General features: G+C 51.5%; 2 protein-coding genes across 3 annotated transcripts in view; one reads left to right on the top strand and one right to left on the bottom strand.

The window, feature by feature from the left end:
• Positions 1 to 12997, top strand: part of RIMS4 (regulating synaptic membrane exocytosis 4) — a 55914-nt gene extending 42917 nt beyond the window's left edge. For both annotated transcript variants that reach the window (XM_064475651.1, XM_031433751.2), the window contains exons 3-6: positions 4759 to 4871; positions 5165 to 5266; positions 5863 to 6002; positions 8296 to 12997. In XM_064475651.1, coding sequence (XP_064331721.1) covers positions 4759 to 4871; positions 5165 to 5266; positions 5863 to 6002; positions 8296 to 8514 — 574 coding nt within the window. In that variant the 3' untranslated portion in view covers positions 8515 to 12997. The remainder of the gene's footprint in view (positions 1 to 4758; positions 4872 to 5164; positions 5267 to 5862; positions 6003 to 8295) is intronic.
• A 773-nt stretch (positions 12998 to 13770) lies between these two features.
• Positions 13771 to 18640, bottom strand: KCNK15 (potassium two pore domain channel subfamily K member 15). The gene is made up of 2 exons (XM_031434437.2): positions 18352 to 18640; positions 13771 to 14475 (listed from the first exon to the last, which is right to left on the bottom strand). The coding sequence occupies exons 1-2, from the start codon at positions 18632 to 18634 to the stop codon at positions 13772 to 13774; spliced, it is 987 nt and encodes a 328-aa protein (XP_031290297.2). The 5' UTR covers positions 18635 to 18640; the 3' UTR covers position 13771.
• Positions 18641 to 25139: the final 6499 nt, after the last annotated feature.

Genomic DNA, 25139 nt, shown 5'->3' on the forward strand with positions numbered 1-25139 from the left:
ATCTAAGCAGTAGCAAGTGTGTGGTACTTAGTAATTCAGCATGATCTTTCCTACCCCTTTGGGAATAGATCCTATGAGCAGAGATTTTCAAAACATTTTAAAACCATTATAGCATAGGCACCCATCAGTGGAAGGGCTGTGCACTATCCCTAGGGTAGGTGTGGGCTTATTTGCAGATCAGAAGATTCAAATGCAGAGATACCAGCAGCTTGCCAGAGGACACACAGCAAGGGCTTGACCAGCGAGGAATAGAATCAGGTCTGACTTTGTATCTTCTGCCTTCCATCCTTTTCCAGGGAAGACCTCAAGGTGGAGCAGGGTCTCTGATGCAGTTGGTCCTCTGGCCAGCAGGGACGTACCACCACTTAATTCTTCTTCCTCTAGCCCCATGGAGGGTGGGACAACCCGTTCAGGGATTCTGGGGCATCAGTCTGGTTCCTTGGCAGCCGGCAAGGCACCCTGGAATGGGAAATCAGGCAGCTGCCCAGATATTATAAACAATTACCGCTAATTACCAGGCCTGCCAGTTCCCCATTGTCTGCTCACAGTCCCACCAGGAACTGAGGAGCAGACAATGACGATGTTGGAGGAAACTTTCAATTTCAGGCTGCAGCAGGCCTTGCTTTGCCTAGGAGGCTGAGCCCCTTTAGTGCCTTAGAACCCGAGAGGCATTGCCATTTCTCGGGCTTTTGGAGCCCACACCCTCCTAGCAGAATGGATCCCGGACCCTCAGGTGGCCAGGAGAATAGGGTGGAAAAGAGACGGGGGCGTGGAGGAAAGGCCAGGTCACAAGCTGTGGGAGAGTCTAGGTCTTAGCTTTGGTGCTGTTAACTAAGGGTCTTTGGGTTTGCAAGAATACTGGGTACCCATTTCCATCCCCAGATATCTGTTATTTTTTCCATACTTTCTCTATAATACTCGCATTATTGTAGAGATAATAGATTCAGAAGCTTTGACTGCCTGGCTTCCAATACTACTCTGCCTGTCTTGGTTTGGCTCTGTCTCAGATACAGTGGGAACATGCTCCCTTAGGGCACAGAGGGACACACAGAGCCTCAGAGGCGCTCCGGGTTCACTTGACGAGGCACTCGGCATCATTTCCGCAAAGCGTCGGGCCCTTTTCTCAGCTCCACCCAGTAAGGACAGGCCCTAGTCCCCTCTGCTTTCAGATTCTCCAAACCTCTGTGGAGTTTCCCATCATTCCCAAGCACTGCCAGTCCAGCCCGAGGACCCAGACCTTCCTCAGCTCTCTCTCCTCCCTCCCTGACTCCCTCTGCTTTCCCAGGCTGGGAATTTGGGGTTGATTTGTTTACTGGGGGGCAGACAACCTGGTTTTGCACCTCTCCTCCCAAGACTGCTTCTTCCTACATTTTAAACTGAAAAGCCAAGAATCTGACTGTCTTGTTCTCTGCATCCTACTGGGTCATCCCTTGGCGGTGGACCTTTGGGCACCCTGGCTCCCGCCTGAGTGGGGAAAGGGTAGCAGGAAATCATGAAAACAAAAAAGCACTCAGACTGAAACCTCAAAGTATTACCCTGCCATCAACTCTGCTGGTAACGTAAGTCCAAACAGAATTTATTGGAATGATGCCAGGACATCTCACATGGCTGAGGAAAGAACTGGGTGGCCAGGACTAGGTGGCTGGTAGTTTGGGACTCTCTACGAGGGCAGGCCATTCACACGGCTCAGTTCTCATGACTTTTTATCTCCAGGATTCTCTTTTATTTCCTAGTGAGAGTCTTTGCTTGACTGAACTTGGGTCAGCTGTCTGTCCTGGGATCCATCAGCTCTGGCCAGGGGACAGGGTCACTGAATTAGTTTAAACCAGTTACTATAACCAACTTCTTCAATCAGTGACTTAATACAAATGTTTATTTCTTGCTCATGCAAACTTCAGTGCAGGTGTTTCTGGTTGTTGCACTCAGCCGGGCTCCTATATTCTTTTTTTTTTTTTTTTAATAATTCAATACATGTTTATAATTTCTCTGTTGCCAGATATTTAGATTGTTTTCATTTTTACTATGATAAATCATCCATGGCTAAATACAACCCTTTTGTCCTCAGCGTCTTAAAGTCTAGAAGAGTTGACTTCCCTCTTTCCTTTGTGGCTCTCTATCCTTTCCTGTGTTCTATGACATTGTATAAACCTGCAACATAGGCCCTCTCCAAGGTCCTGAACTAGACTCTCTTGTCCCTGCCTTGTCTCCATTACCCTCCTTGGAGAGAGGGAAGGACTTACTTTCTCCTGCTTCTCACCAGCCTCCTTTATGCTTGTGGCTTCACCATCCTGAGGACCTCAGGACGTTCTGCTGGTGACTCTGGTGGGGGAAGAGAAAACATAGTATGTGGAAAGTTACCTTCCTTCATCTTCCTCTCTTGCTGGACCTTGTGTATGCTTTGCCCTCAATTCAGAGTCTCCTTTCCTGGTCCATCCTGGTCCATTCTAGACCACTGCAGCCAGCAGTGATTGTTCTCTTCTGATGGCCCCTGGGCTCTCACAACCCGAGGTGGGTGGGTAGGGGCCCTGTTGTGCCTTGTAAGAAGACTATTGTCTTCTTTAGTTGTTTCTTTGCAAGCAACACATTTGCCCAACAAAATGGTAAGTCCTTTGTACACAGGGTCTGCTCTTGCCTCTTCACACAGCTCGCTTGGAGTTTTATACGTAAAAGTGTACACACTATTGGGTGACTTGAATTGGGCAGCAGCCTGGTATAGCAGCAGGCACTGCCATCACACAGCCCTCAGGCAACTGTCTTTCTCACTCTGGGCCTCAGTCTTCCAATCTATGAAACAGGGAGTGTGCTGGGTCAGAGGACACCTTCCTGTAACTGTTTGCAGAGCAAGTGGGTGAATCCTTTGCCAACTATGAGGTTTTATGAGTAAACAATAAGGTATAAAGACAGACAGATGTGGTTCAAGCACCAGGCAGCATGTCTAGGGTGTGAAGATTTGGGTGCAGGCAGAGAAGACCATGCTTGAATTGTTCCTTCTGAAGAACTGGGGAAAGGATAGCCTAGCAGAGTGGTTCAGAAGCAGAAGGGGGCACCTGGGGTGGAGCCAGAGACCCCACCTCCCTTGGATGATCCTCCTCCGGCTCCTTCAAGACCGAGAGTCTAGCAGGTTCCCCAAGAAGGGAGCTGGGGGCAGGTTAGGGGTGTGCTCTCAGAGCAGGGAACAAAGTGTTCAGTGCCCTTGAGACCCAAGGCAGGCTCCCCCTCCTGCTTAAAGAACCCCCACCCCACCGGCTGCTGTGGTGAAACCCAGCTCACAGTATCTGCTCGTTCAAAGTTAGCTGTTACTCCTGGATGCCCAGATGGAGAGTCACCTGAGGTTGGCATTAGAAATGTTGTTTTCAAGTGCTGACTCTGCCCTGTGAGTTCTGGCTTTAGGTTGGGCTGAACCTGCTTCCTCATCTGAATAATGCTGGTAAAAGTAAAAAAACAAAAACAAAAACAAAACCTGTCTCCTTTGGTTGTGGTGAGAATCCGATGAGAAAATGTGTTGGGAGTGTTTTAGTCCTGAAGATAATAGGGGTACACCAGGCATGGTACTTAGTGTCTGATCTTATATAATACTTACAGCAGACCTAGAGATGGGAACATTAGTATTCCCATTTCAGAGATGGGTAAGAAAAAACTAACTAAAATTGGCTTCAGCAAATAATAATAATAATAATAATAATAATAATAATAATAATAATAATAATAATAATAATAATAATAATAATAATAATAATAATAATAATAGTTGTTGTTATTATTGAATTATGTAACAAAAAAAAAAAGATGAAATATCTTGTTTCAGGCAGAGTTTGATCCAGGAGCTCATGCAGTGTCGCCAGTGTGTTGGCTTCCTTCATGGGCTCCAGATGGTAGCAAAAGACCTGCCAGAGGCTCCAGTTTTCTGTCTCAGGTTCAAATCAGATGGGAAATGAGCTTCTCATTTCCTACAGTTCAAAGAAAGCTTCCTGGCCAGATTCTTGTGGACTTTGTTGGGCCGCATGCCCAACTCTGAGCCAGTCACTGGCCAAGGAAGGCATGGCCTTACTGGCCAGACTGAGCCCATACCAGCCTCTGGAGCCATGCTCTGCTCCACAGGAATCATTGCCTTGGGGAGGAGGCTCCCTAAGGAGATTTGAAGTCTTGTTCCCAAAGGGAGTGGACATTGGGCAACCGCATAGCAAGAACAAATGCGAACCTCCAAGGCTGAGCTGCTGGCCTTGTGCGTCTCAAACTGTCCAGTGCAAATGAGTCTTCTGGGGCTCATATTAAAAGGCAGATTCTGATCCAGCAGCTGGGAGGGCGTGGTGGGGTGGGCCGAGGAGCAATTCTATTTCTAATTAGCTCCTGGGTGATGCTACAGGTCTCTGGACCACACTTTGAGTATCATGGCATTAATCATAGGAGCCAGGCACTGACAAGCATCACCTCCCACAAGTCCTACAGCCACTCCAAGAGGCGGATGTCACCATACCCATTTCATGGAGGGGGAACTTGAGGCTTGGCAAGAAGAGGTAGGAGAAAGGTACAGGACACAGAAGCTAAGTCCTAGAATTTTGGAGTCAGAGCTGAGAGTTTAGGGCCATTAAAGTAAGGAGGAGGCAGCGACAGGACACCAGTCTGCCTGAGGCAGGGTGATGGATGTGGACAGAATGGCTGTGGAATGAGGGACATTCTGGAGCTGACTGCCTGAGTCATCAGAGTCCTCAGTTGGCCCTTAGGAACGTTTGTTTTTGTCTCATTTCTTCCTTTTTGCAGTCTTAACTATGGGGGAGTTTGCCTGGCATCGGACGCCCAGTTCAGTGACTTCCTGGGCAGCATGGGGCCAGCACAGTTTGTGGGCCGCCAGACCCTGGCCACCACGCCAATGGGTAAGTGCCCCAAGGCCTCTTTCAAATGGAGGGGGGGTCCCACCAGAAGCCCTGTGTCTCTCCTTCCTTCCCCTCTGCCTTAGCTCCATCTGCTGAGCACCGAACCTGGAGCCCATTTCATACCCGCCAGGTGCTCGGCAGAGCCTAGGCGCTTGGTGTGGGGATTGGTTGTGGTCTTGTCTGGGGCTGGGAGCAGGGGGAGGGGACATCATCCCTCAGCAGAGAGGAGGATCTGAGTCTTTGACTGAGCTTCCCAGCCACTTCCGAGGCTCATCACTCAGGGCCCATTGCAGGGGACGTGGAGATCGGCTTGCAGGAGCGGAATGGTCAGCTCGAGGTGGACATCATCCAGGCTCGGGGGCTGACGGCCAAGCCAGGCTCCAAGACACTGCCAGGTGTGGGGGCTGCCCTCCCATCAGCAGGGTGGGGGTGGAGGTCAGGGAGGATGTCCTGAGGTTACCTGGGTCTAGAAGAGAGAAAATTGGGTCCAACTGTGGGGGATCCCTCAATCCCAAAGCTAGTGACTCACATATAATTAGTGATGTAGGATTTATTCTTGGGACCCAGTTGAGATTGTTGGTTGACCCTGTTGGCCTCCCGGACTGGACTGAGTTCCTGGGGGGCAGGGACCATTTTTCTTGTTTATGGTTCTACCTCATAGGGTGCATGGCTCACCACGGGTGCTTAGCAAACATTTGAGTGAATGAGTCAGCCATGAATGTGTAAGCCAGAGAGGGTGGGCAAGCCAGGGACTGGGAGAGGGGACAGGGTGAGCAAAGGAAGCGGGAGGCAGGCAGCACGACCCAAGGGGGTAGAGTAGGCCCCACCCAACCCTGGCTGCACTCCACCACCCACCCCCACCCGCCCCTGTTGCCTCCTTCTCAGACCCTGTAGAGGCACTCCGATCCCCAGCAGTGGGTCCCTCTGCTGCACCCTTTGCCCACTATTTGGGGCTCAGATTAGAACTCACCCTGCTGGCCTCTGTCCCCAGCGGCCTACATCAAGGCCTACCTGCTGGAGAATGGCGTCTGCATTGCTAAGAAGAAGACCAAAGTCGCTCGCAAGTCGCTGGACCCGCTGTATAACCAGGTGCTGCTGTTTCCCGAGAGTCCCCAGGGCAAAGTCCTGCAGGTGAGGGGCATGGGGGTGCAGAGTGCAGTACCAGGGGGTGAAGGAGGTGCTCCTGGGACTGGGGGGTGGGTCTCTGCAGGGCCTGATCTAGAGGAAGTAGAGCACTGTGGTTGATCTGAGCACATACCTTGCTGTGTGACTTTGAATAAGTTCCCTTCTGAGCCTCAGCTTCTTCATCTGTAAAATGGGGATATGAATATTACCCACTGATAACATTACTGTGACAGCAGAATGTGTGCTTTGTACAAGAAAAGCATTTGGAAGTTTGACCTGTAGTCAGTGCTCTACAGCTGGCTGCCGTCATCATCACCACCACCACCACCACCATCATCACGACCACCACCATCATCAGCACAACCACCACTACCATCATCACCAGCACCACCACCATCATCATCACCACTACCAAGATCATCACCATCACCAACCTCTGGAGGCCAGGGAGTTGGCACGGAACACACTGATAAAAGCTGAAAGTCTTTGAAGGATCCAGAGAGGTCTTTGGCTCTCTTGCTTTTAGGAGGATGCTAGTGGTTGCTCAAACCTGGAGCTGGAAACAGCTGCCCATCATGGGTAAGGCAGGGCCCTGGTTGGATGCCTGCAGGAGCCATGTGCCTGCTCTCTCAGAGCTGCTGCTGGGCACCTCTGGCTTGTACCTCAGTCTCTTGCTCCTAACCTGGGTGAGCAAAGCAAACAAGAGTAGGCTAAGGTGTTATAAGTCACCAAGACAGGGAGACTTTTGCCAAACTGGGAAGCCCAGGTCCTGTGTAGTAGGGTAGTCTTTCAACTTGTGGATTGAGACCCACTAGTGAGTTGTGAAATCGATTTAGTGAGTCTCAACAAGTATTTTTTTTTAATGGAATGGAATTGGAAATAGGACTTGGAAAGAACATTTCTCACTTCTAGTAAGGTAAGTCTTATTTGGTGGGGCACTTGCTTCAGTTATGAATCTTGTATGTTCACCATAAATACCTGTCTTACTGTGTATACCTGTCAAAAAAGTTTGGAAAAACCCTTCTGGTCATTTGCTGCAAATGGCATTATCATTCTTTTTTATGACTAAGTAATATTCCTGTGTGTGTGTGTCCCTGTCCATCCATCTGTCCGTCACAGTTTCTTCAGCCAGTCATCTGTTGATGGTCACATAGATTGTTTCCATGTCTTGGCTATTCTAAATAATGCTGCTATGAACATTGGGGTGCAAGTATCTTTTAGAATTAGAGTTTTTGTGTTTTTCAGATATACACCCAGGAGTGGGATTGCTGGATCATACGGTAGCTCTATTTTTAGTTTTTTAAGGAACTTCCATACTGTTTTCCATAATAGCTGCACCACTTGACATTCCCCCCAGCAGTGTAGGAGGGCAGTCTTTTCTCCACACCCTCTCTGGCATTTATCGTTTGTAGACTTTTTGATGATGGCCACTCTGACTGGTGTGAGGTGATACGTCATTGTGGTTTTAATTTGTGTTTTTCTAATAATTAGTGCCTGTTGGTCATCTGTATGTCTTCTTTGGGAAAAAATGTCTATTTAAGTCTTCTGCCCATTGTTTGAATGGATTGTTTGGTTTCTCAATATTGAGTTGTATGAGCTGTTTATGTATTTTGAATATTAACCTCTCGTCGGTCCTATTATTTGCAAATATTTTATCCCTTTCTGCAGGTTGTCATTTTGTTTTATTGATGGTTTCCTTTGCTGTGCAAAAGCTTTTAAGTTCGATTTGGTCCCATTTGCTTATTTTTGCTTTTATCTCTTTCCTTGGGAGACTGATCTAAGAAAATATTTGCTACAATTTATGTTAGAGAATGTTTTGTCTGTGTTTTCTTCTGGAAATTTTTACAGTGTCATGTCTTATATTTAGGTCTTTAAACCCTTTTGAGTTTATTTCTGTGTATGGTGTGAGGGAGTGTTCTAATTTCCTTGATTTACATGTAGCTGTCCTACCAGCCCCTTTTAAAAACTTTGTTTTTGATGATCTGGATGGAAGCAGAGGGCCGAGGGTGGGGCGTGGGGCAGGTAGGACACTCACAGTGTAGGGTCGGCCTTTAAGGCCTAGGCTCCAAGATGAGGTGTCTGGAGGATGGAACAGAAAGGGCAAGACTGGAGGCAGGAAGCCAGTCATTCAAATGGTGCCACTGGAGCCAGAAGAATATGGTGGGACTTGAGCCATTTTCAGGCGGTGAAATTCACAGGACTTGGGGATGAATCGGGCATGGAGGTGACCCCGGGTTCTGGTTCCAGGCCTGTGAGTGGCATTGGCAGGATTTGAACCACTGTGTCTCTTGCCCCACAGGTGATCGTGTGGGGGAACTACGGGCGGATGGAGCGGAAGCAATTCATGGGTGTGGCCCGCGTACTGCTGGAGGAGCTGGACTTGACCACCCTGGCCGTGGGCTGGTACAAGCTCTTCCCCACCTCCTCCATGGTGGACCCAGCCACGGGCCCCCTGCTCCGGCAGGCGTCCCAGCTGTCCCTTGAGAGCACCGTGGGGCCCTGTGGTGAGCGATCTTAGTGCCAGGGATGGGGAGGGGCTCCCCGAGATGGCCTGGAGACTGCCCAGCCCCGACCTGGGACCCCAGGCCCAGGGGCACATTGAACGGAGGAGGATGGGGTTCTCCCCCACAGTGGGGAAGCAGAATGGGGAGACCTGACCCCCCAGGGCCCCTCCTCACCCCTTCTTTGCCTCCTACCCCCTGAGACCTTCCCTCTCCCAATGGGATTGGCTGCACTTTTGACTTGGCCAGTTCTTGACCTGGTGGATGTGGCTGCAATCTGGAGAAAGGAAAGACTGAGGTGGCAGAGCAAACCATTCTCCTGCCCCAGACACTGTCCGACCACTCCCCCTTTTTGCCTCCTTGGAAGCTCGCTGCCCGGAGCCAAGTCCAGAACCCAGCGGCCATCTCCATGGTGCCAATTACCAGCAAGTGTCTTTCCTGCGGCACCGGGTTCAGGCAGCTACTCCTGCCCCGTAGCCAATGGGGCAGCTTTGCAAGGATCCGGAGCCAGCTCCGGGGCCCCAGAGCCTCCCACTTGAAGAGGAGCTCAGGCCTCCCTCCACCTGCCTGTGGAAGGAGCTTTGCCGCAGCCTGTTCGAGTCCATCTGTTTGTCCCCTCCTGCCTGCCCCTCTTCTGGTGGCTCTAGGAATTGGGGTCCAGCAGGGACCAAAGGAAAGGAGGAGGTGCTCAGGGCCTGGCACAGACCCCCAGGGGGCCTGGCTCTGTGGGATTGCAACAAGCTAGTTTGCAAACCATTGGTAGACTGGAAAGAACAGTGTTGTCTTTGTTTTGCTGGAGGAGCTGTTGGACCCTGATTTTCGAGAACCCTAGCCTCAGAGGGCTTACCATCTCTGAATCTTGGGGTTGCTGGATTGGAGAGGGAGTCTAAAGAAAGCTGAGATTGGGGCTGGTGGTGCCAAGGCGAGGGTTTCCCAAGTAGGAGAATCCCTCCTTGTTGGATGAGGTCAAAGGTCATCTTGTCTGTCCCTCTGCCTCCAGGCTAGAGGTCTGGGGAGGCAACAGAACTCCCCAATTTTAGTCTTTTTAAACAAACCATCCTGTGCTAAGGGCAGAATCCACCGCCCTGGCCTCAGTAACCTTGGCTCACGGAGAGAAACAGAGTGAGAAGAGGCGTGAATGTAAGAGTCGGGAGATTCCTTCTCTAGCAGGCCTGGGTAGCTGCCTGCCTGGCCCAGCCCAGCCCTCCCCTCCCTGGGACCTGTGGAAGCCCCTTTGCATGCTGGGGAGGACGCAGGCTGGCCCCTCACTGTAGAAGCACATTTCTGCCCCCTCCCCTGGGAGGCACCCAGCAGCCCACTACCCACCACCCCTCATTACCCAGTCCTGCTGTGTAGGGCGTAGTCCAGGTTAGCTGGGTAGAGTTAGCGTGCCAGGCCCTGGGCCTGGTCTTAGCTCACATCGAGTCCTTACAGAGTCCCGGACAGGGGCGGGAGGAAACAGTGCATTCTAGGAGATGGCCTTCTCCTCGCTGGCCTGGGCCTGGATCCGGAGCCTGATCCACAGGAGGCCGGCGCCGCCTCCTCCCCCTCCCCCTCACACCCCTTCCCCATGTAGGGTTGTAGCTGGACCTGCCCACAATACTCAGATGTTCTGATTTATTACCCTTGATACTGATTTTATTTAGGAAGCACTCCTGAGGATGTGGGCCTTGGCAGAGAGGTCCTGGGCTCCATCAGAGGAGAGCATTTTCCATTGAAGATGCCTGGCTGTGTTGGGTCCCACCTTGTCCCTGGTCCCTCTCTAGGCTACTTGACCAGGTGATTCCTTCCGCCTGGAAATCGCCCCACCCCTCAGCCTGTTTCAGCCCTGGACCTCCTTTAAAGTTATAGCACCTCCATGTGCTGGGAAGGGGAGACGGAGGTGCCCCTTTTATCCAGGTGGCCGGCAGACCTTCCTGGGATTGTGGCACTGGAATCCCAAGGTTGGGGTAGGAGGTAGCAGGGCTCTGGAGGGACTCCCATCAGAGGCTCAGAATCAGCCCCTCCACCATGTGTTTTTTTTAAACCAGTGTGATTTCTCTGCCGTTCGTTTATTACTCACCATTTGGAATATTTTGAGCCAGGAGAGCGCCTTCTCTCTCCAGCTGGCACTGCTCTGGTAGTTCAGGACTAGCTTTTCAAAGATGGGGCGGAGCCTAGCTGCCCCATCCAGAGGGAGGCGGGGCGCAGTCTGTGCACCCCAGCCTGAGCCCACCCTCAGGTGTCTGCACAGCCTTTATAAAGAGAGAGAGCGCTCCAAAGCAATAACATCCAGAGGGTGGTCACCGAGGGCCCCCCTCAATGACTTTCTTGTTTGTTCTGTGAAATCTCAGCTCACCTCCTGGAGGGGTGGGAGGGGGGCTGGAGCCCTCTTTCTTTGTATCATTGTCGTGAGCACATGGCCGCCTTCCGAGGGGGCTCTGATAATTTGGCGTGGGAATCACCGTCTGTCCTCACCAAGGGATAGGGGTTTGGGAAGGGGGTGATGATTCTCATTATTAGCTTTGGGGAACCTTAAAGCCCACTCCTGTCTGATCCTTTGCCAGCTCAAACTCCACCATCTGGAGAGAAGCAGAGAGTGTGGAGCTGGGGGGATTAGGGGTGGGGGTGCTGGGGTCTCTAGGGGACAATTCGCTTTTCAGTCTCTGAGCTGGAGGTCACATGCAGGGGTACCGTGGGAGGGAGTCATTGCCACTTTCCTTCTCCAAAATCTGCCTGTCATACTAAAGGGAAAGGGCTTTGGGACCATCAGTGGAGTCATTTCCATTTTCCAGATGAGGAGACCGAGGCCCAGGGTGGGGAATAGTCGCCTCTGGGGTCCCCCGTGAGTTTATGTCTCCCCCTGCCTGGGTCTCCTCGTCCACCAAAGGCTGAGCTGGAGCCAGGGCAGGACAAGGTGGGGCCGCTATTTCCCACAACATTGCCTCCGCCCTTCTCTCCCTGGAACCTCCCAGGGGCCTTGAATAGATGGGCAGGGTGAACTGTAGCCCATCTGAGAGGGGAGGAGTCTGAGGCTTAAAATCTGGAAGTGACTTGCCCAAGACATGACCCATCAGCAAGTGAGCCATGGGGCCGGAACGGGGGGTCCACTGTGCTCCCTCCTTAATGGGACAGGAGCCCGTTGCTCCAGGGCACATCTGCCATGATAAACATCTGTGGCCTTTAAGCCCTGGGCCACTCAGCCCTACTTGGTTCCACCTCGATGGGCCAGTAACTTTTCTGGGCCATGGTTTGGAGGAAAAGGTTGCCATAGAGACCTTGTTCTCCTGGGGGCCTGGCCTGGCTGACTGAGGCTGTGCAGGATTTGGTCCAGGCCTTGATGTCTAAGTGGGGGCTCCCGCTCAGGGGCCATCGTCCCTCCAGGACCAACTTGAGGGAGGCAAGACACCAGGCCCTCCCTGGGACTGTGTGGGAGTGAGGCTGCTGTGGACCACCTCATCTTAAGGAAATCCTCACCAAACCTTCAGATGTGATAACACTGATCTTCCCATAGTGCTTTGCAAACCTTTTTGTTCTCAAAGTGCTTTTACCTCGCAGATACCCTCCCAGGAGCCCCTAAGCAGTTGATGGGGGCCTGTGTTATCAGCCCTGTTTTACAGAAAAGGAAACTGAGGCCCTGGGAGGGGAGGGCACCTGCTAAGGTCCAACTATATGAGTTGGCAGCCGAGCCCGGACGAGAACTCTGTTCTCTAACAGTTGAGAGATCTTTCTTTGACCTGGGATGAAGCCAAGAGTTGAGGTCATGCACTTTGCAAGTTGATTTACCACCCATTTCCCTGAAGCAGGCGCTCACAGGGACACCCAGGTGCTCAGGGCAGCTCTGAGCCCCGCTGCTCTTGGAGCACAGCTGCTGCGTCTGGCAAGGCCACCTGCATTTATTTACTGAGCAGCAGTGCTGTGCCAGGCCCAGGGGACTGGGGTGCCCCACTTCCATCCCCCGTTCCCCTGTCACGACTCCCTTAGGCTCCGGAGGCCCCGTGTCTGTATAGCAGCACCTCCGAGCAGACCAGAAGCTTCCATGTCCACGAGCTCATCCGACTCTCCAGCTCGGTGCGGGAGGTGCTGACTGCCCGTTTGATTCAGCTTCTGTGAGGATAAAGTGGAGACTTGAACCCGGGGCCTCAGGCATCCTCTCTGGAGCCCTTTCCCTCTACCACTGCCCCCTGAGAGGGTGGCAAGAAGGCTGGACCCCTAGTTTTCAGGCCCACTCTCCGCTCACTCACCTTTCCCCTTTCCCTCTCTGGGAGCAGAAGCCCCTCGGGCTTTGGGGGAGGGAGGGTTTCCAGGGCCCCTGGGTTGGAGCAGGTCACGTTGCATTGTGTTCATGACCATGTAGCTCATGTTGAAAATTAAAGTTTTTGGCTTTTCTAACCTGGCTTGCTCTGCTTTGTGTTGACACAGTTCAATCTGGGATGTTAGTTTTAAAGAGCTGAGTGCTACGGGATGTCAGCTTTGTTAATGCCCCCTCATGGGGCCCAGGCCTGTCCCAGGAACCCTTCCAGAAATGCACAGAAGGGAACAGAAGTATGTGTGAACCCAGTCATTTTACAGGAAACTGAGGCCCAGGGAGGGAATGAGATTCCCCGAGGTCACATTGTGGGTGACCTCACAGTTCCCAGAAAAGACAACATCCAAGTAGTCCGAGAGACGTGATGTAGCGAAGGCCCCCTGCATTGCAAAAGGGGTCAGGCCAAGGACAAGGAGCATCGCATTTGGGGGTGGGGCCAATTCCGCCGTACACACTGAGTAAGAGAATGAGTAATCATTTAAATATTGCAGAGATTTGCCCACTGGTTCACACTGGACGGTAAGTGTTTCCCTTCAGTCCATCTGATCCTTTTGCTTCTCACAGAGGGAGCAGCTGGCCTCACAGGTAGGATTCCAGTGTTGAAAGTCGTACATTTCCCCTACAACACGGAAAACCCACCTCTTCACACAACAGAAATATGGGCACCTGCTTCCTCTCCATTGGGCTAGCTAGTGACATGGGCCTGTGATGTGCCACGCCTTCCTGAAACAATTTGGATCACAAGGGCAGTACTGTGTGCATTCGGGGTGACTTTAGAGTCGTGCTTGTGCTTATGATGCGACTTTAATATATTTTTGAAGAGGAGGGAGGGGCTTGCCGCAGGAGGTAATGAGAAGCCACTTGTGGCAGAGGACGACATTGAGGCCACAGCCCCTCACCCCTCTCCAAGCTCTGGGGAGGGTGCACCGACAGGTGAGTCCAGACCCTCCGGTTCTAGGATCTAGCTCCGGCCAGGGGTAGGGCCCTCAGATGGACTTCCGTCGAGCCGGAGGCCTGCCTTCCCTGCCGTCGCCAACCTCAGTCCGAGGGCTCGCGGGGGGCGAGAAGCCCAGATTGTCGCGGGCCCACAACTCCAGCTGGTGGATGCGGTAGGAGATGGAGGTGGAGCCTGCGGGGCACCCTGGGCGGCGCGGCCGGGAGGGGCCGCGGCTCTCGGGCGCCCCCCGGCGGAGCGGCCGGGCAGCGCGCTCGGGCGCATCCGCGCTGGCGGCCAAGAAGCGCAGGACCACAAGGTTGAGGAAGGCACCGATGACTGCGAGCCCTAGGAGGATGTAGAGGAAGCTGAAGACCACGTAAGGTGGCTTCCTCTGCAGCGCCTCGTCGCTCTGCAGCGCCACGAAGTCGCCGAAGCCGATGGTGGTGAGGGTGATGAAGCAGTAGTAGAAGGCGTGGAAGAAGGTCCAGCCTTCGAAGTGCGCGAAGGCCGCGGCCCCGAGGGCCAGGGTGGCCGCGCACACCGTCAGCCCCGCCACCACCATGTTCTTGGTGGACACGCGCGGCCGCCTTAGGCCCAGGCAGCGCTTAGACGCCAGCAGGAGGCGCCGCACCAGTGCGTTCAATCGCTCGCCCAGGCTCTGGAAGGTGACCAGCGTCAGGGGGATGCCCAGGAGTGCATAGAACATGCAGAAGACCTTGCCTGAGTCCGTGCCCGGCGCAGCGTGGCCGTACCCTGGATGGAGAGCGGAGGGAAGGGTTGGTGAGTGCTCGGCTCCGTCTCACACTCTCACCCACCTCTTTCCCCGGGTCTCTCTCTCCATCCCCCAAAGCCGCCAGAGCATCTTCAAATGCTAGTTCTAACTAATCATTCCCTGGCTGTAAAGCCTTCCATGGTTACTCATAAAATCGTCCCAAATTGTAAACAACCCAAATGGCCCTCAACTGGGGAATGGATAAACAACCTGTGGTACATCCATGCAGTGGAATTTGTTTCAGCAATAGAAAGGCATTTACTACTGTTTCCTCGGCAACAAAGGATGGATCGCAGATGTCTTATGCTGAGTGAAAGAAGCCAAGCTGAAGAGGCTACATACTGCATGGTTCCATTTAAGTGGCATTCTGGGAACAATCTGGCAAAACTATAGGGACAGAGAACAGATCTGTGGCTGCCAGTCCTTGGGGTTGGAGGAAGGGTTAACTAACTATAAAGTGGCATGACAGAATTTTGGAGAGTGATATAAATGTTTTATGTCTTGATCGTGGCTGCAGCTACAATGACAGGTTTTTATTTGGCAAAACCCACAGAAGTGTACACTGAAAAACTGAATTTTGCTGTATCTAAGTTTTGCATTGATAGAAAAAGAAAAGTAAAATCTTTCATGGCTCCCCAGGACCCCCAGGGTAAAGTCCCAGTTCTCAGGTGATGGATGTCCAAGCTAAACCCCCTCACCTCTCCAAGCCTTCCCCCGTGTTGTTTCCCCAACCATGCCTCTCCTCTTCATGCCTTTTCTCATGGTTCTTCCCGCACCCACAATGACCTTTTCCCCCTGCCCCAGTCCACATCTCCCTTCTCAGATCCTGCTCCAAGCCAGCTCTCACCAACACCTCTTCAGTCTGGTGGAGTTCCTCACTCAGTCCCCTCAACTGTTGCAGAGAACATAAACATGAGTGGGCTTCCCTGAGTCTTGGCACACTGTGCCATCACCATGGAATTAGTGGATACATGTCTCTTCCAGGATGAAGAAGTGAAAGCTTTCATGATATTCTCAAAGGGCCCCATAACCCAAGAAAAGTCAGGTGGTCCTTCCCCAGCAGAATATGCCTCCTCTAGCAAATTGGCCCCATCTGCCAAAAGGTAAATACACGTTTGGCCTGTGCAGTTCCACAGTTAGGAAGGTAGTCTTCCAAAACACACACACACATGCAAAGTGAGGTATATGCATGAGTTGTTGCAGCATTTCTGGTCATAGCAAAAATGAGAAGGAGCCTAAGTGTCCATCAGTAGGGGCCAGGTTAAATAAGCCATGGTGCTGTCTAAACGACGGAACACGCCACAGCTCTGGTTCCAGCTGGAGGTTCTTTTGCCCCTGAGGGGGCAATTAGCAACATCTGGAGACATTTTTGGTTGGTAGAGCTGTGAAGTGGTGGCTGTGTGCTCCTGGAGTCTAGTGGGTAGAGGCCAGGGTCCTGCTTAACCTCCTGTGATGCACAAGACAGCCCCCCCCACAACAAGAATATCTGGTCCAAAATGTTGGCAGTGCCGGGAGTTGAGAAGCCCTGCTGTTCAGCCAGGGAAACGAGGACACAGTTCTTCAAGGACTGATATAAAAAAATCACCAAAACATATGAAGTGAAAAAAGCAAGAGCATGTATAATATGTCTATATAGGTGTGTATTTTAAAGGACTGTATTGGCAGAGAATATGGTCAGAAGGGTACTCAGAAAACAGATCATTGCAGTTGATCCAGGGAAAGGAATTCATGCATCGAGGGGCGAGGTGAGAGGCAGACTTCTTTTTCATGACGTGCCTTTTCTACCCTGTGAAGTGTGTACTGTCTGCATACATAACTTCTGAAACAGCAGCACAATATATATATTTATAGATCTGACTCCACTTCCATTTTTCTATTTCATGGTCCTGTCAGTCTGCCTCTATCTATTACTGAGGGTTGGGAAGGGTCTCTGCCAACCACTAGACTATGAGGTCCTTGAGGCTAGAGACCATGCTGGTCATTTCTCTGTGTCCCTGGTCACTAGTGCCCTGTACAGAGCCTGACACAGACCAAGGACTGAATGAAAGTTTAATAATCAATAATCAAGCCAGACTGAAAGCAGAGCTGAATGTGAGACAGAGAAGCCTCTTTAGGAATAAGGGGTCAGGCAGTGCTGTTTCCAGCTGTTTGGGGCTATTTCAGGTTTTGACAGAAAGGAAAAATGAATAATGATGATAACTAAACATGCTAGGTACTCTACATGGATTATTTTTTTTTTTTTGTCCCAGTGACTGGATGAGATGATATTATCATCCCCATTTTACAGATAAGGAAACCACGTTCAGAAGGAGGAAGCTGCCCAAAGGTCACAGGGCTGAGCTATTAAGCACTATCCTCCATAGCTTCTCAGTAACTCTCTCCTGTCCATGCAGAGCTCAACTCCTGGGTTCTGGCACCTGGTTCTCTGCAAGGCTGGCTGATGCAGCCTGGACCACACGGCAAATGCTGGCGCCCCCAGGTGGCCATAAAAAGCAAAATGCTTGCTGTTTCCACTCAAGTCTCTTCACAGGATCCCAGATGCAGATCAGAGAGAAGAGGGGGACGCCGAACCTAGCTGGGAGGCCTCCAAAAAATGTGGAGGAGGGCAGAGGAAGTGGATAGGGTCCCACACCACCAGGCACAGTGACAGGGAGGGTCTTAGGCTGAGCCAAGATAGGGAAGCAGGGGGCCCATGTTGACAGGAGGGGTCAAAAGGGCTGAATGGGAGCTGGGCCCACAGTTGGCAAATAATGAACAGCACATTTTACACACTTGACCTCTCTTAAACCTGGCAGTCTCCCAGTGAGGTAGCAACAACTGCATTTTGTAGTTGAGGAAACCAGGGCTTAGAGAGGTACAATCAAATGCCAGAGACGGCAGGAGGCAATAGAGATGAGAACTGAACTCTGGTCTATGTAATTGTAGAACTCAGGCTTTTGACTCCACTGCTGAACCCACAAAGTCACACTGACTTGCAAGAGCATCCTGGAGGAGCTTTCTCCAAGGTGCTAGCTTCCGGGGTCATGGTCCAAGCCCAGATTGGCACCTGGACATCTATAGCTGGGGCCTGGGGAGTGGCTGGCACCCAGCTTGGAGCCCTGTAGAACCTGCTTCTCTCCTTTTCTGCTTCCCCAGGCTGAGGCTTAGCAGGTACCAGCCAGACGGTAGCCATGGCAACGGCTGGCAGGCCAGATGCTGCAGAGGAAGTGCTCTGGATCCCCGAGGGTGAGGTCCAAAGCTGGTGGTAATCAGTCATTCCTTCAACAAATATTTATTGAGTTTCTACTACAGGCTAGGCACTGGCCATCCCACAGTGACTAAGACAGACTAGGTGCTCGTTCTCTTCGTTACAATACAAAAATCAATCTTTTTTTTTTTAGTGCTTTCTAGGTCCTGTATCAGACCCTGTGCTGAAACTTTCTGCATATATTATCTCCTTGATGATAATTGTCCCACCACAGCCTTGAGATAGGGTCTGTTAGCACCCCTATTTTACAGAGGCGACAACTCGGGCTCAGAGAGGTTAAGCAACTGGTCTGAGGTCACACAGCTAGCGTGATGCAGCCAGGCAAGGAAACAGCTCCAGCCACTTGGGCTTCTGGCCCCACTCCATCCGTCTCCCCCTGGGGCGTTTCTGACAGTCCCACGGGCCAGCTCCTTGGCAAACGGGACCTACTGGCTCCTCCCAGGTTTGCCTGCGCGGAAGCACAGAGCGCATTCGACAAAGGGAGGCGAGCTGAAATGACTGGTCCAAAGTCATCCAGCTGATCAGGGGCAGAGATGGGATTCAAACCCAGGGGCGCCTCAGGCGGCTGGGGATGGAGCGAGCGCCGAGGGGAGTCTCCGGGGCCGCTCACCGATGGTGGTGATGACGGTGATGGCGAAGTAGAAGGAGCCGGCGAACTTCCACTGGCGGCCGGCGCGGTGCGGCTCGGCTTGCAGCGCCAGGCGCTCCAGCTCGCGGTAGTCCTCGGCCGAGAAGCCGTACTTTCTCCGCAACTCACTCCGCTTCTGGGCCAGCAGCAGCTTGCGGCCGCTCTCTGCCTCGGACTCCAGCGCGTCGAAGACCGCGGCGCCCACCAGCAGGTAGGACAGGATGCACAGGATGAGCGCGGCGGTGCGCACGTTCTGCTTCCTCATCGCGGAGCCCCGGGCCCCGCTCGCCGGCCCCGTCCATGCGCCCCGACGGCCGCCCGCGCCCCAGGAGGCAAGAGCCTCGGCTGCGGGCGGCTGCGGGGCGGCTGCGGGGCGGCACCCAGAGGCGGGGCCTCGGCGGGGCGGGGCGGGGCGAGGAGGGCAGAGAGGGCTCCTCCCTGCCTCCTTCCGCACAGCTGCCTTTGTTTACCCGGTGGCGCCCTGGGGCTAATGTGTCTGCAAATAGTGACATCTGGAGCAAAGCGTCCGAAGCCCAGGTCTGCAGGAGTCGCATCTCCACCACTATGTTGTCCTGTATCCTTGGGCAAGTCATTCCTTCCTTCCTTCGGTCCGTCATTAAATAAATATTTACCAAGAACCTACTGATGCAAACAAGATTCCTAGTGTAAAGAGAACTGATATCCTAGGACAGAGGGTTGGCTAAAATGCAAACAAACAAAAAGATGATTTAAAACAAGTGTTATAAAGAAGGAAAACATCTTTTCTTGGGACGGCGGGGGGGGGGGGTGGCATCAGCTAAGGTGGTGGGAGAAAGCCTCCCTAGGGAGTGACTGGGGCGGGAGTCCAGGCAGCAAGTGCAAGTCCTTTAAGCAGAGAAGCCAGTGTTGTCTGGTGTCACAATAACTAGGGTGCTGGGAGGGATCGGGAGGGGGAAGGAAGGAAGTGCAAGGAAGACAGAGAGTCTACTTCCCACGGGGTTTTCCAGGCCCTCAGGAAGGCTTATTCGTCAGTATGTTAGATAGCCCTGGAAAGGCTGTGAGCAGTAAAACAAACACCGATGATCTGATTGACGTTTTTTTAAAAGAGCATTCTGGCTGTCAAGTGGAAAAGGGATGGTGGCCAAGTGGAGGCCACTTAGGAGACTCTTGTCATCCAAATGCTGAGGGTGGCCTGGACCAGGGGCACCGCCCTGGAGATGGAGACAAGTTGGTGGACCTAAGATGTCAGGGAGGTGGTGCCAGGTGCACGCAAGTAGCCACATTTCCCAGCCTCCCAGGCACTTAGGTGTGTCCATGTGACGGAAATGTAGCCAATGGAATAAAGGCATAGTGACAGGTGCCACTTCCAGGCCTGGCTCATAAAACCCTCCCACATGCCATGCCTCACCTCTCTCCCCCAGCTGCAGACTGAATATGGAGACCTGAAGTCTTTAGGAGAAAGCAGAGCCATGGAATGAGGAGCTAGAGTGCCTGAATGACACCTTGCCAAGGGTCCCCCAGCAGGAACACCTGTTATGAACTTTGGTGGCATTAAGCCCCAGACATGTGGGTCAGCCTGTTCCTGCAGCTAGTATTACCCAGTTGGGCAGAGCAACAGGACTTGCTAATGGGTCTCTCCTGCAGCTATCCGGAGCCCCCACCGTCCCACATCTCTGCTGCAGCCTTGGCATGTATCACTTGTCCCCCTGTGACTCCTCCAACCCCTCTCCCTGCAGCCCCTTTGCACTTTTTGGCTCCAGCTATACTAAAATTTTCACTCCTTGCACAAACTCTTGCTTTGCTTGGAACAGTCCTCTCCCAAGCCCGACATTCAGTGAATGCCTACCAGAGGCCAGGCGTCAGCTGAAGCACTTGATGGGTATTAATGCATTTAATTCTCACAACCTCCTTGTGTGGTAGGGGCAGCTGGCTAATGCCCTATTCATCCTTCAGACTCTCCACTTAGTTGGACAGCCTTCCTGACTTCTCAGGTGTTTCTCCTCTGTACTCCCAGAGGCTGCTGGGCTCCTGCCATCTCACATTTCTCCCACTGCATTGTAATTCTCACCTTCCATGTCTGTCCTCCCTGAGGACAGAGACCCCATCTTGGTCACCTCTCTGTCCATAGTACCCGGATCCGGCACAGAGCACACATCCAGGGACAGTCTGTGGATGAACAAGCAGCAGCAGCACGTAGAAGTTAAGAGCATGGACTCTGCACCCCCACTGCGTGGGTTTATATCCCACTTCTTTTGCCTACTGCCCACCAGTGAAACAGGGTTAGAAAGGTTCCAATCTCATAAAGTGCTGTGGTCAGCGGAATAACGGCCCCTCTAAAGATGCCCACATCCTATCCCTGAGACCTGTGAAGGAGACATCCATCCTACAGACCCGGAAGGTGACAATTTTGTGTTGTTCAGGCCGCTAAGTTTGTGATAGTTTTTTCCAGCCGCAGCAGGGCACTGTTGCAGAGGTCGTGAGGATTAAATGAGCCGCCAGATGTGCTGCCCTAAGGACAGTGTCTGGCCCTGAGAACTCACTAGAAATGTTCGCCAGAATTGCAAATATCACAGCAAGGCAAAGGCCCGGGTCCACAGGGATGTTTAGACTCATCACCTGCCCTGACTCAGTTCTCGGGGAGAATCGGGGCCCCTGGTAGGGGGGCCTTGGACCCCTCCTTCCCCTGAGAAGCTGGAGGCGGAGCAGCTCAGCAGCCCAGAAGCAAGGACGCTGCTGTCTCAGCCTTATTTTAGGGATGGCATGAGCAAGTTTGATTCTCTGATTTCTTCAGAGGAACAGAAACCTGGACTATAGTCTCAGAGTGGGGTTGGGGGCTTCACCAAGGACTTATAGCCCTAGGAGGATCTGAGAAGAACTTGTGGGGACAGGGTGGGAGGGAGGCTGAGTCTTAGGGGAAGGGCCGGGTCCACCACGGGGACAGTTAATGAGTCCTGATCATGAACATAGCTGGGATCAACAAGGCTTGGGTTTAAATTCCAGCTCATCCACTTCCTAGCAGGGTGTCTATCTTTGGATAGAAGACTTGCACTTCTCTGTGCCTTGGTTTTCCCATCTGAGAAATGGGTGTCACTGTCCAAGTACTTGGTAACAGGTAGCCACTTTTCCTCCCTTTGTATGACTGTCTGCCTACAGATATCAAGCATTCTTTTTCCAGAAGCAGGGGCAAGGCTAAGACAGTGGACGAGGCACATTCATTGACGTTGCTAAGGGAGCCCTCAGTTTCCAGTGCAGGAAGCCGAGGTGCAGAGAAAAGACCCCATTTGCCAAGTCCTCACAGCAGGCAGTGACTGAGTCAAGACTTGAACTCAGGGCTATCTGGCCCCCAAGGTCACCATCCTTCCGATACATGGCACCACCTAATCAGGTAAGATGCTGGGGGCTTTATCACCCTCCTGTGGCCTCTCCGGACCTGACTTTCCTTCTTTCCGAGGAGCGGTGGCTGGCTCCCCACCCCCACCGTTGCGAGCATCCTGAGATGCAGCGGAGAGGTGTTTTGTGAAGTGGGCCTGCTGGGGGTGCATATTATTGGGGCCGTGGGGGGCTGTCTGGTCCTGCCAGGCAGGTGACTCTGCCCTGTGCTTGGCATTTTCGGTTCAGCGGCTCTATTTTAAGCCAGAGGAGGTTAGAGTTTGTTATGTGAGTTTCTCAGCTTGGAAAACTGTCAGCTGAGCAGTCACCAAAAACAGCAACACCCCAAGGCACCCCCTGCAGCTCGCCCTCCCTCTGCCTCTTGTGGGGACCTCGTGGTTTTCCTCTGTCCCTTCATGCCCCAGTCGCACCCAGGACCCGTCAATTGGGCCTTGGATCTTCTTCCAGAGCTGCAAGGTTGCCGGCCTTGAGAACAACGAGTCCCCAGCTGGGTCCTGGACACCTTTCAAAGCCCTTCACATCCTTTATGAGTCTAGATTCTTCTGACAGCTTTATGAGCCAGGCAGGCCTTGCTGTTCTCGCATCAGGGAGAGAAACAGGCTCAGAGAGATAGGAAGGACTGGTCCAAGGTGGCACATGGTAGGACAGTGGTTAAGAAAGAACATGAGTTTAAGAGTGAGCCAGACCTCAGTTCCATCTTGGGCAAGTGGCTTCCCCTTTCTGAGCCTCAGTTTCTGCCTCTGTGAAAAGGGGGTATAAGTATCTGCCTAACAGATCTGTTCCTGTGAGGATTCAGTGAAAGCCTGGAGGGGCACTCAGCACAGATTAAGTGCCCAGCAAATGTTAGCACCCCCTCCACCCAATTAATTTCTTTTTTCCCTTTTCCACACTGCTCATTCCCCAGACCTACTGGGATCTTGAGAGATTGATTTTTATAGTTAGAATATAGTTCAGTCATTTTCCAGAAGGCCAGAAGCCAGAAGCCCTGGGCATTTTCCCTAGATAAGATCTCTCTTGCCTGTCTCCTAAAAGAATGGGTTATTTGGACCTCAGGGGGTGAGCGGACCAGCTCCTTTAAGATGGCACATGTAGCCTTTCTAGAGCATCATTTAGGGATCTGCTTTGCAAGAAATTAAAAGCTGCCTCTTGCTAATCTAAAGAACATTTTAGGTAGGATTTGGGGGTCTTCCAAAATCTTACAGGCACTGGAAGACACATGGTTGGGGGGACCCAGGGAGATGGAACCTATGGCCAGGGACACATGAGAGCCACATCCACGTGGGGGACACCATTGTTTTCAGGCTGGGGAAGATATCATTTGTGGCACAAATGACAGCTGTCTGAGCATGACCCTGAGCAGTCTCTGGCTGTTGGGACCCGCCAGGGCTGCTCAGAGGATTCCGAACATATGTTTGTGGCCATTTGGTTGGAGCCATTGCGAGTTTGTTCTTCACCCTCCTAAGGATGGATATCTTTGGCTTAATGAAGATACTAAAACCTTTACTCTGGTTAATAATTTCTAAAAGCTGACTGATAGAAGTAAGGGGAGGTTATTAAACCATTCTCTCTATTTTCATGTACAATTGAGAATTTTCTCACTAAGTTTTTTCGTTTTTGAAAGAGCCTTTTCTTCCTCTCCATCCCCACCCCCATTTTTTTTTCCTGCTGTTCCTTTGGTCTGAGGGGGAGGGTTACTCTGAGGGTTGGACTGAATTAGAAGGACGTTTACGGAGCAGTTACTCTGGTCCAAGCAGAGAGTTAGGTGCTTAGCAGCTATCAGCTCACGAAATCCTCACAACACTAGGCACTTAATTTTTTTAATTGACGTATAGTTGATTTACAATGTTGTGTTAGTTTCTGGTGTACAGCATAGCGATTCATAGCGAAAAGAATATATACGTTCTTTTTCATTGTAGGTCATTACAAGATATTGAATGTAGTTCCATGTGCTATTATACAGTAGGACCTTGCTGTTGGTCTATTTTAAATATAGCAGTTTGTATCTGCTAATCCCGAACTCCTAATTTATCCACCCCCCTTCCACCTTTGGTAACCATAAGTTTGTTTTCTATGTCTGTGAGTCTCTTTCTGTTTTGTAAATAAGTTCATTTGTGTCACTTTTAAAAATTCCACATATAAATGATATCACATATTGGTCTTTCTCTCTCTGACTTACTTCACTTAGTATGATCATCTCTAGGTCCCTCTATGTTGCTGCAAAAGGCATTATTTCATTCTTTTTTATGGCTGAGTAATATTCGTGTGTGTGTGTGTGTGTGTGTATATTACATCTTCTTTATCCATTCCCCTTTGATATGCACTTAGGCTGTTTCCATGTCCTGGCTGTTGTAAATAGTGCTGCTATAAACATTAAGGTGCATGTATCTTTTCGAATGAGATTTCTCTCTGGATATATGCCTAGGAGTGGTATTGCTGGATCATACAGTAAGTATGTTTTTAGTTTTTTAAGGAATCTTCATACTGTTTTTCATAGTGGCTGCACCAAACTACATTTCTACCAGCAGTGTAGGAGTGTTCCCTTGGCTCCTCACCCTCTCCAGCATTTATTGTTTAACACTAGGCACTGTTTTTCCCTTTCCTTTTTTTTTTTTTTTTTTTTTTTGAGATGTCTTATTGATTTCCCACATTTTTTTTTAGTTGATTTATTTGTTTTTGTGAGGGAGGTAATTAGGTTTTTATTTATTTACTTTTAAATGGAGGTATTGGGGATTGAACCCAGAACCTTAAGCATGCTAAGCACGTGCTCTACCACTGAGCTATATCGCACACCCCCCGCCCCAACACCAGGCACTTTTCATCCCACTTTACAGAGGAGGAAGCCAAGGTTCAGAGAGGTGCTGTGATTTGCCTCCAGTCACACTGTCAAGGAGGGAGGGAGCCGTCCTGTCCTGCTGTGAAGCTTTTGCTCCTAAAGGTGACACTCCCCTGCCCTGAGGAACAGCTGATGCCACTTAGCTGTTGCCGAGGCTGACAGAGGCCTGCCCCTTCTCCTCCTGCCAGTGCCCACCCCTCCTGTTCCCCAGTCAACACAAAGAATTGGAATCAAGAGACATCTGAATCGGGGCTTGCACTTCAGAAGACATCAATGGCTGGGAAGGGTCAAGGCAAAGAAATAAAAGAGCCTGAGACGCTAAGAAGCCACATGTTAAAGTAAGGACAGCACAGAGCTGTGTTGTCCCATATGGTAGCCACTGGCCATAGGTGGCCACTGATATTTAACAAAAATTTAATTTAATTTAAAAATTCAGTTTTCCAGTTGCACTAGAAAATGCACATTTCAAGTGCTCATTAAACCCATATGCTAGTTAGTGTCTGCTACATTGGACAGAGCAGATGGAGAACATCTCCATCACCACAGGAAGTTCGACTGGACATTGCTA

This window comes from Camelus dromedarius, chromosome 18 (assembly GCF_036321535.1).
Source record: "Camelus dromedarius isolate mCamDro1 chromosome 18, mCamDro1.pat, whole genome shotgun sequence".
Taxonomy (NCBI): Eukaryota; Metazoa; Chordata; class Mammalia; order Artiodactyla; family Camelidae; genus Camelus; species Camelus dromedarius.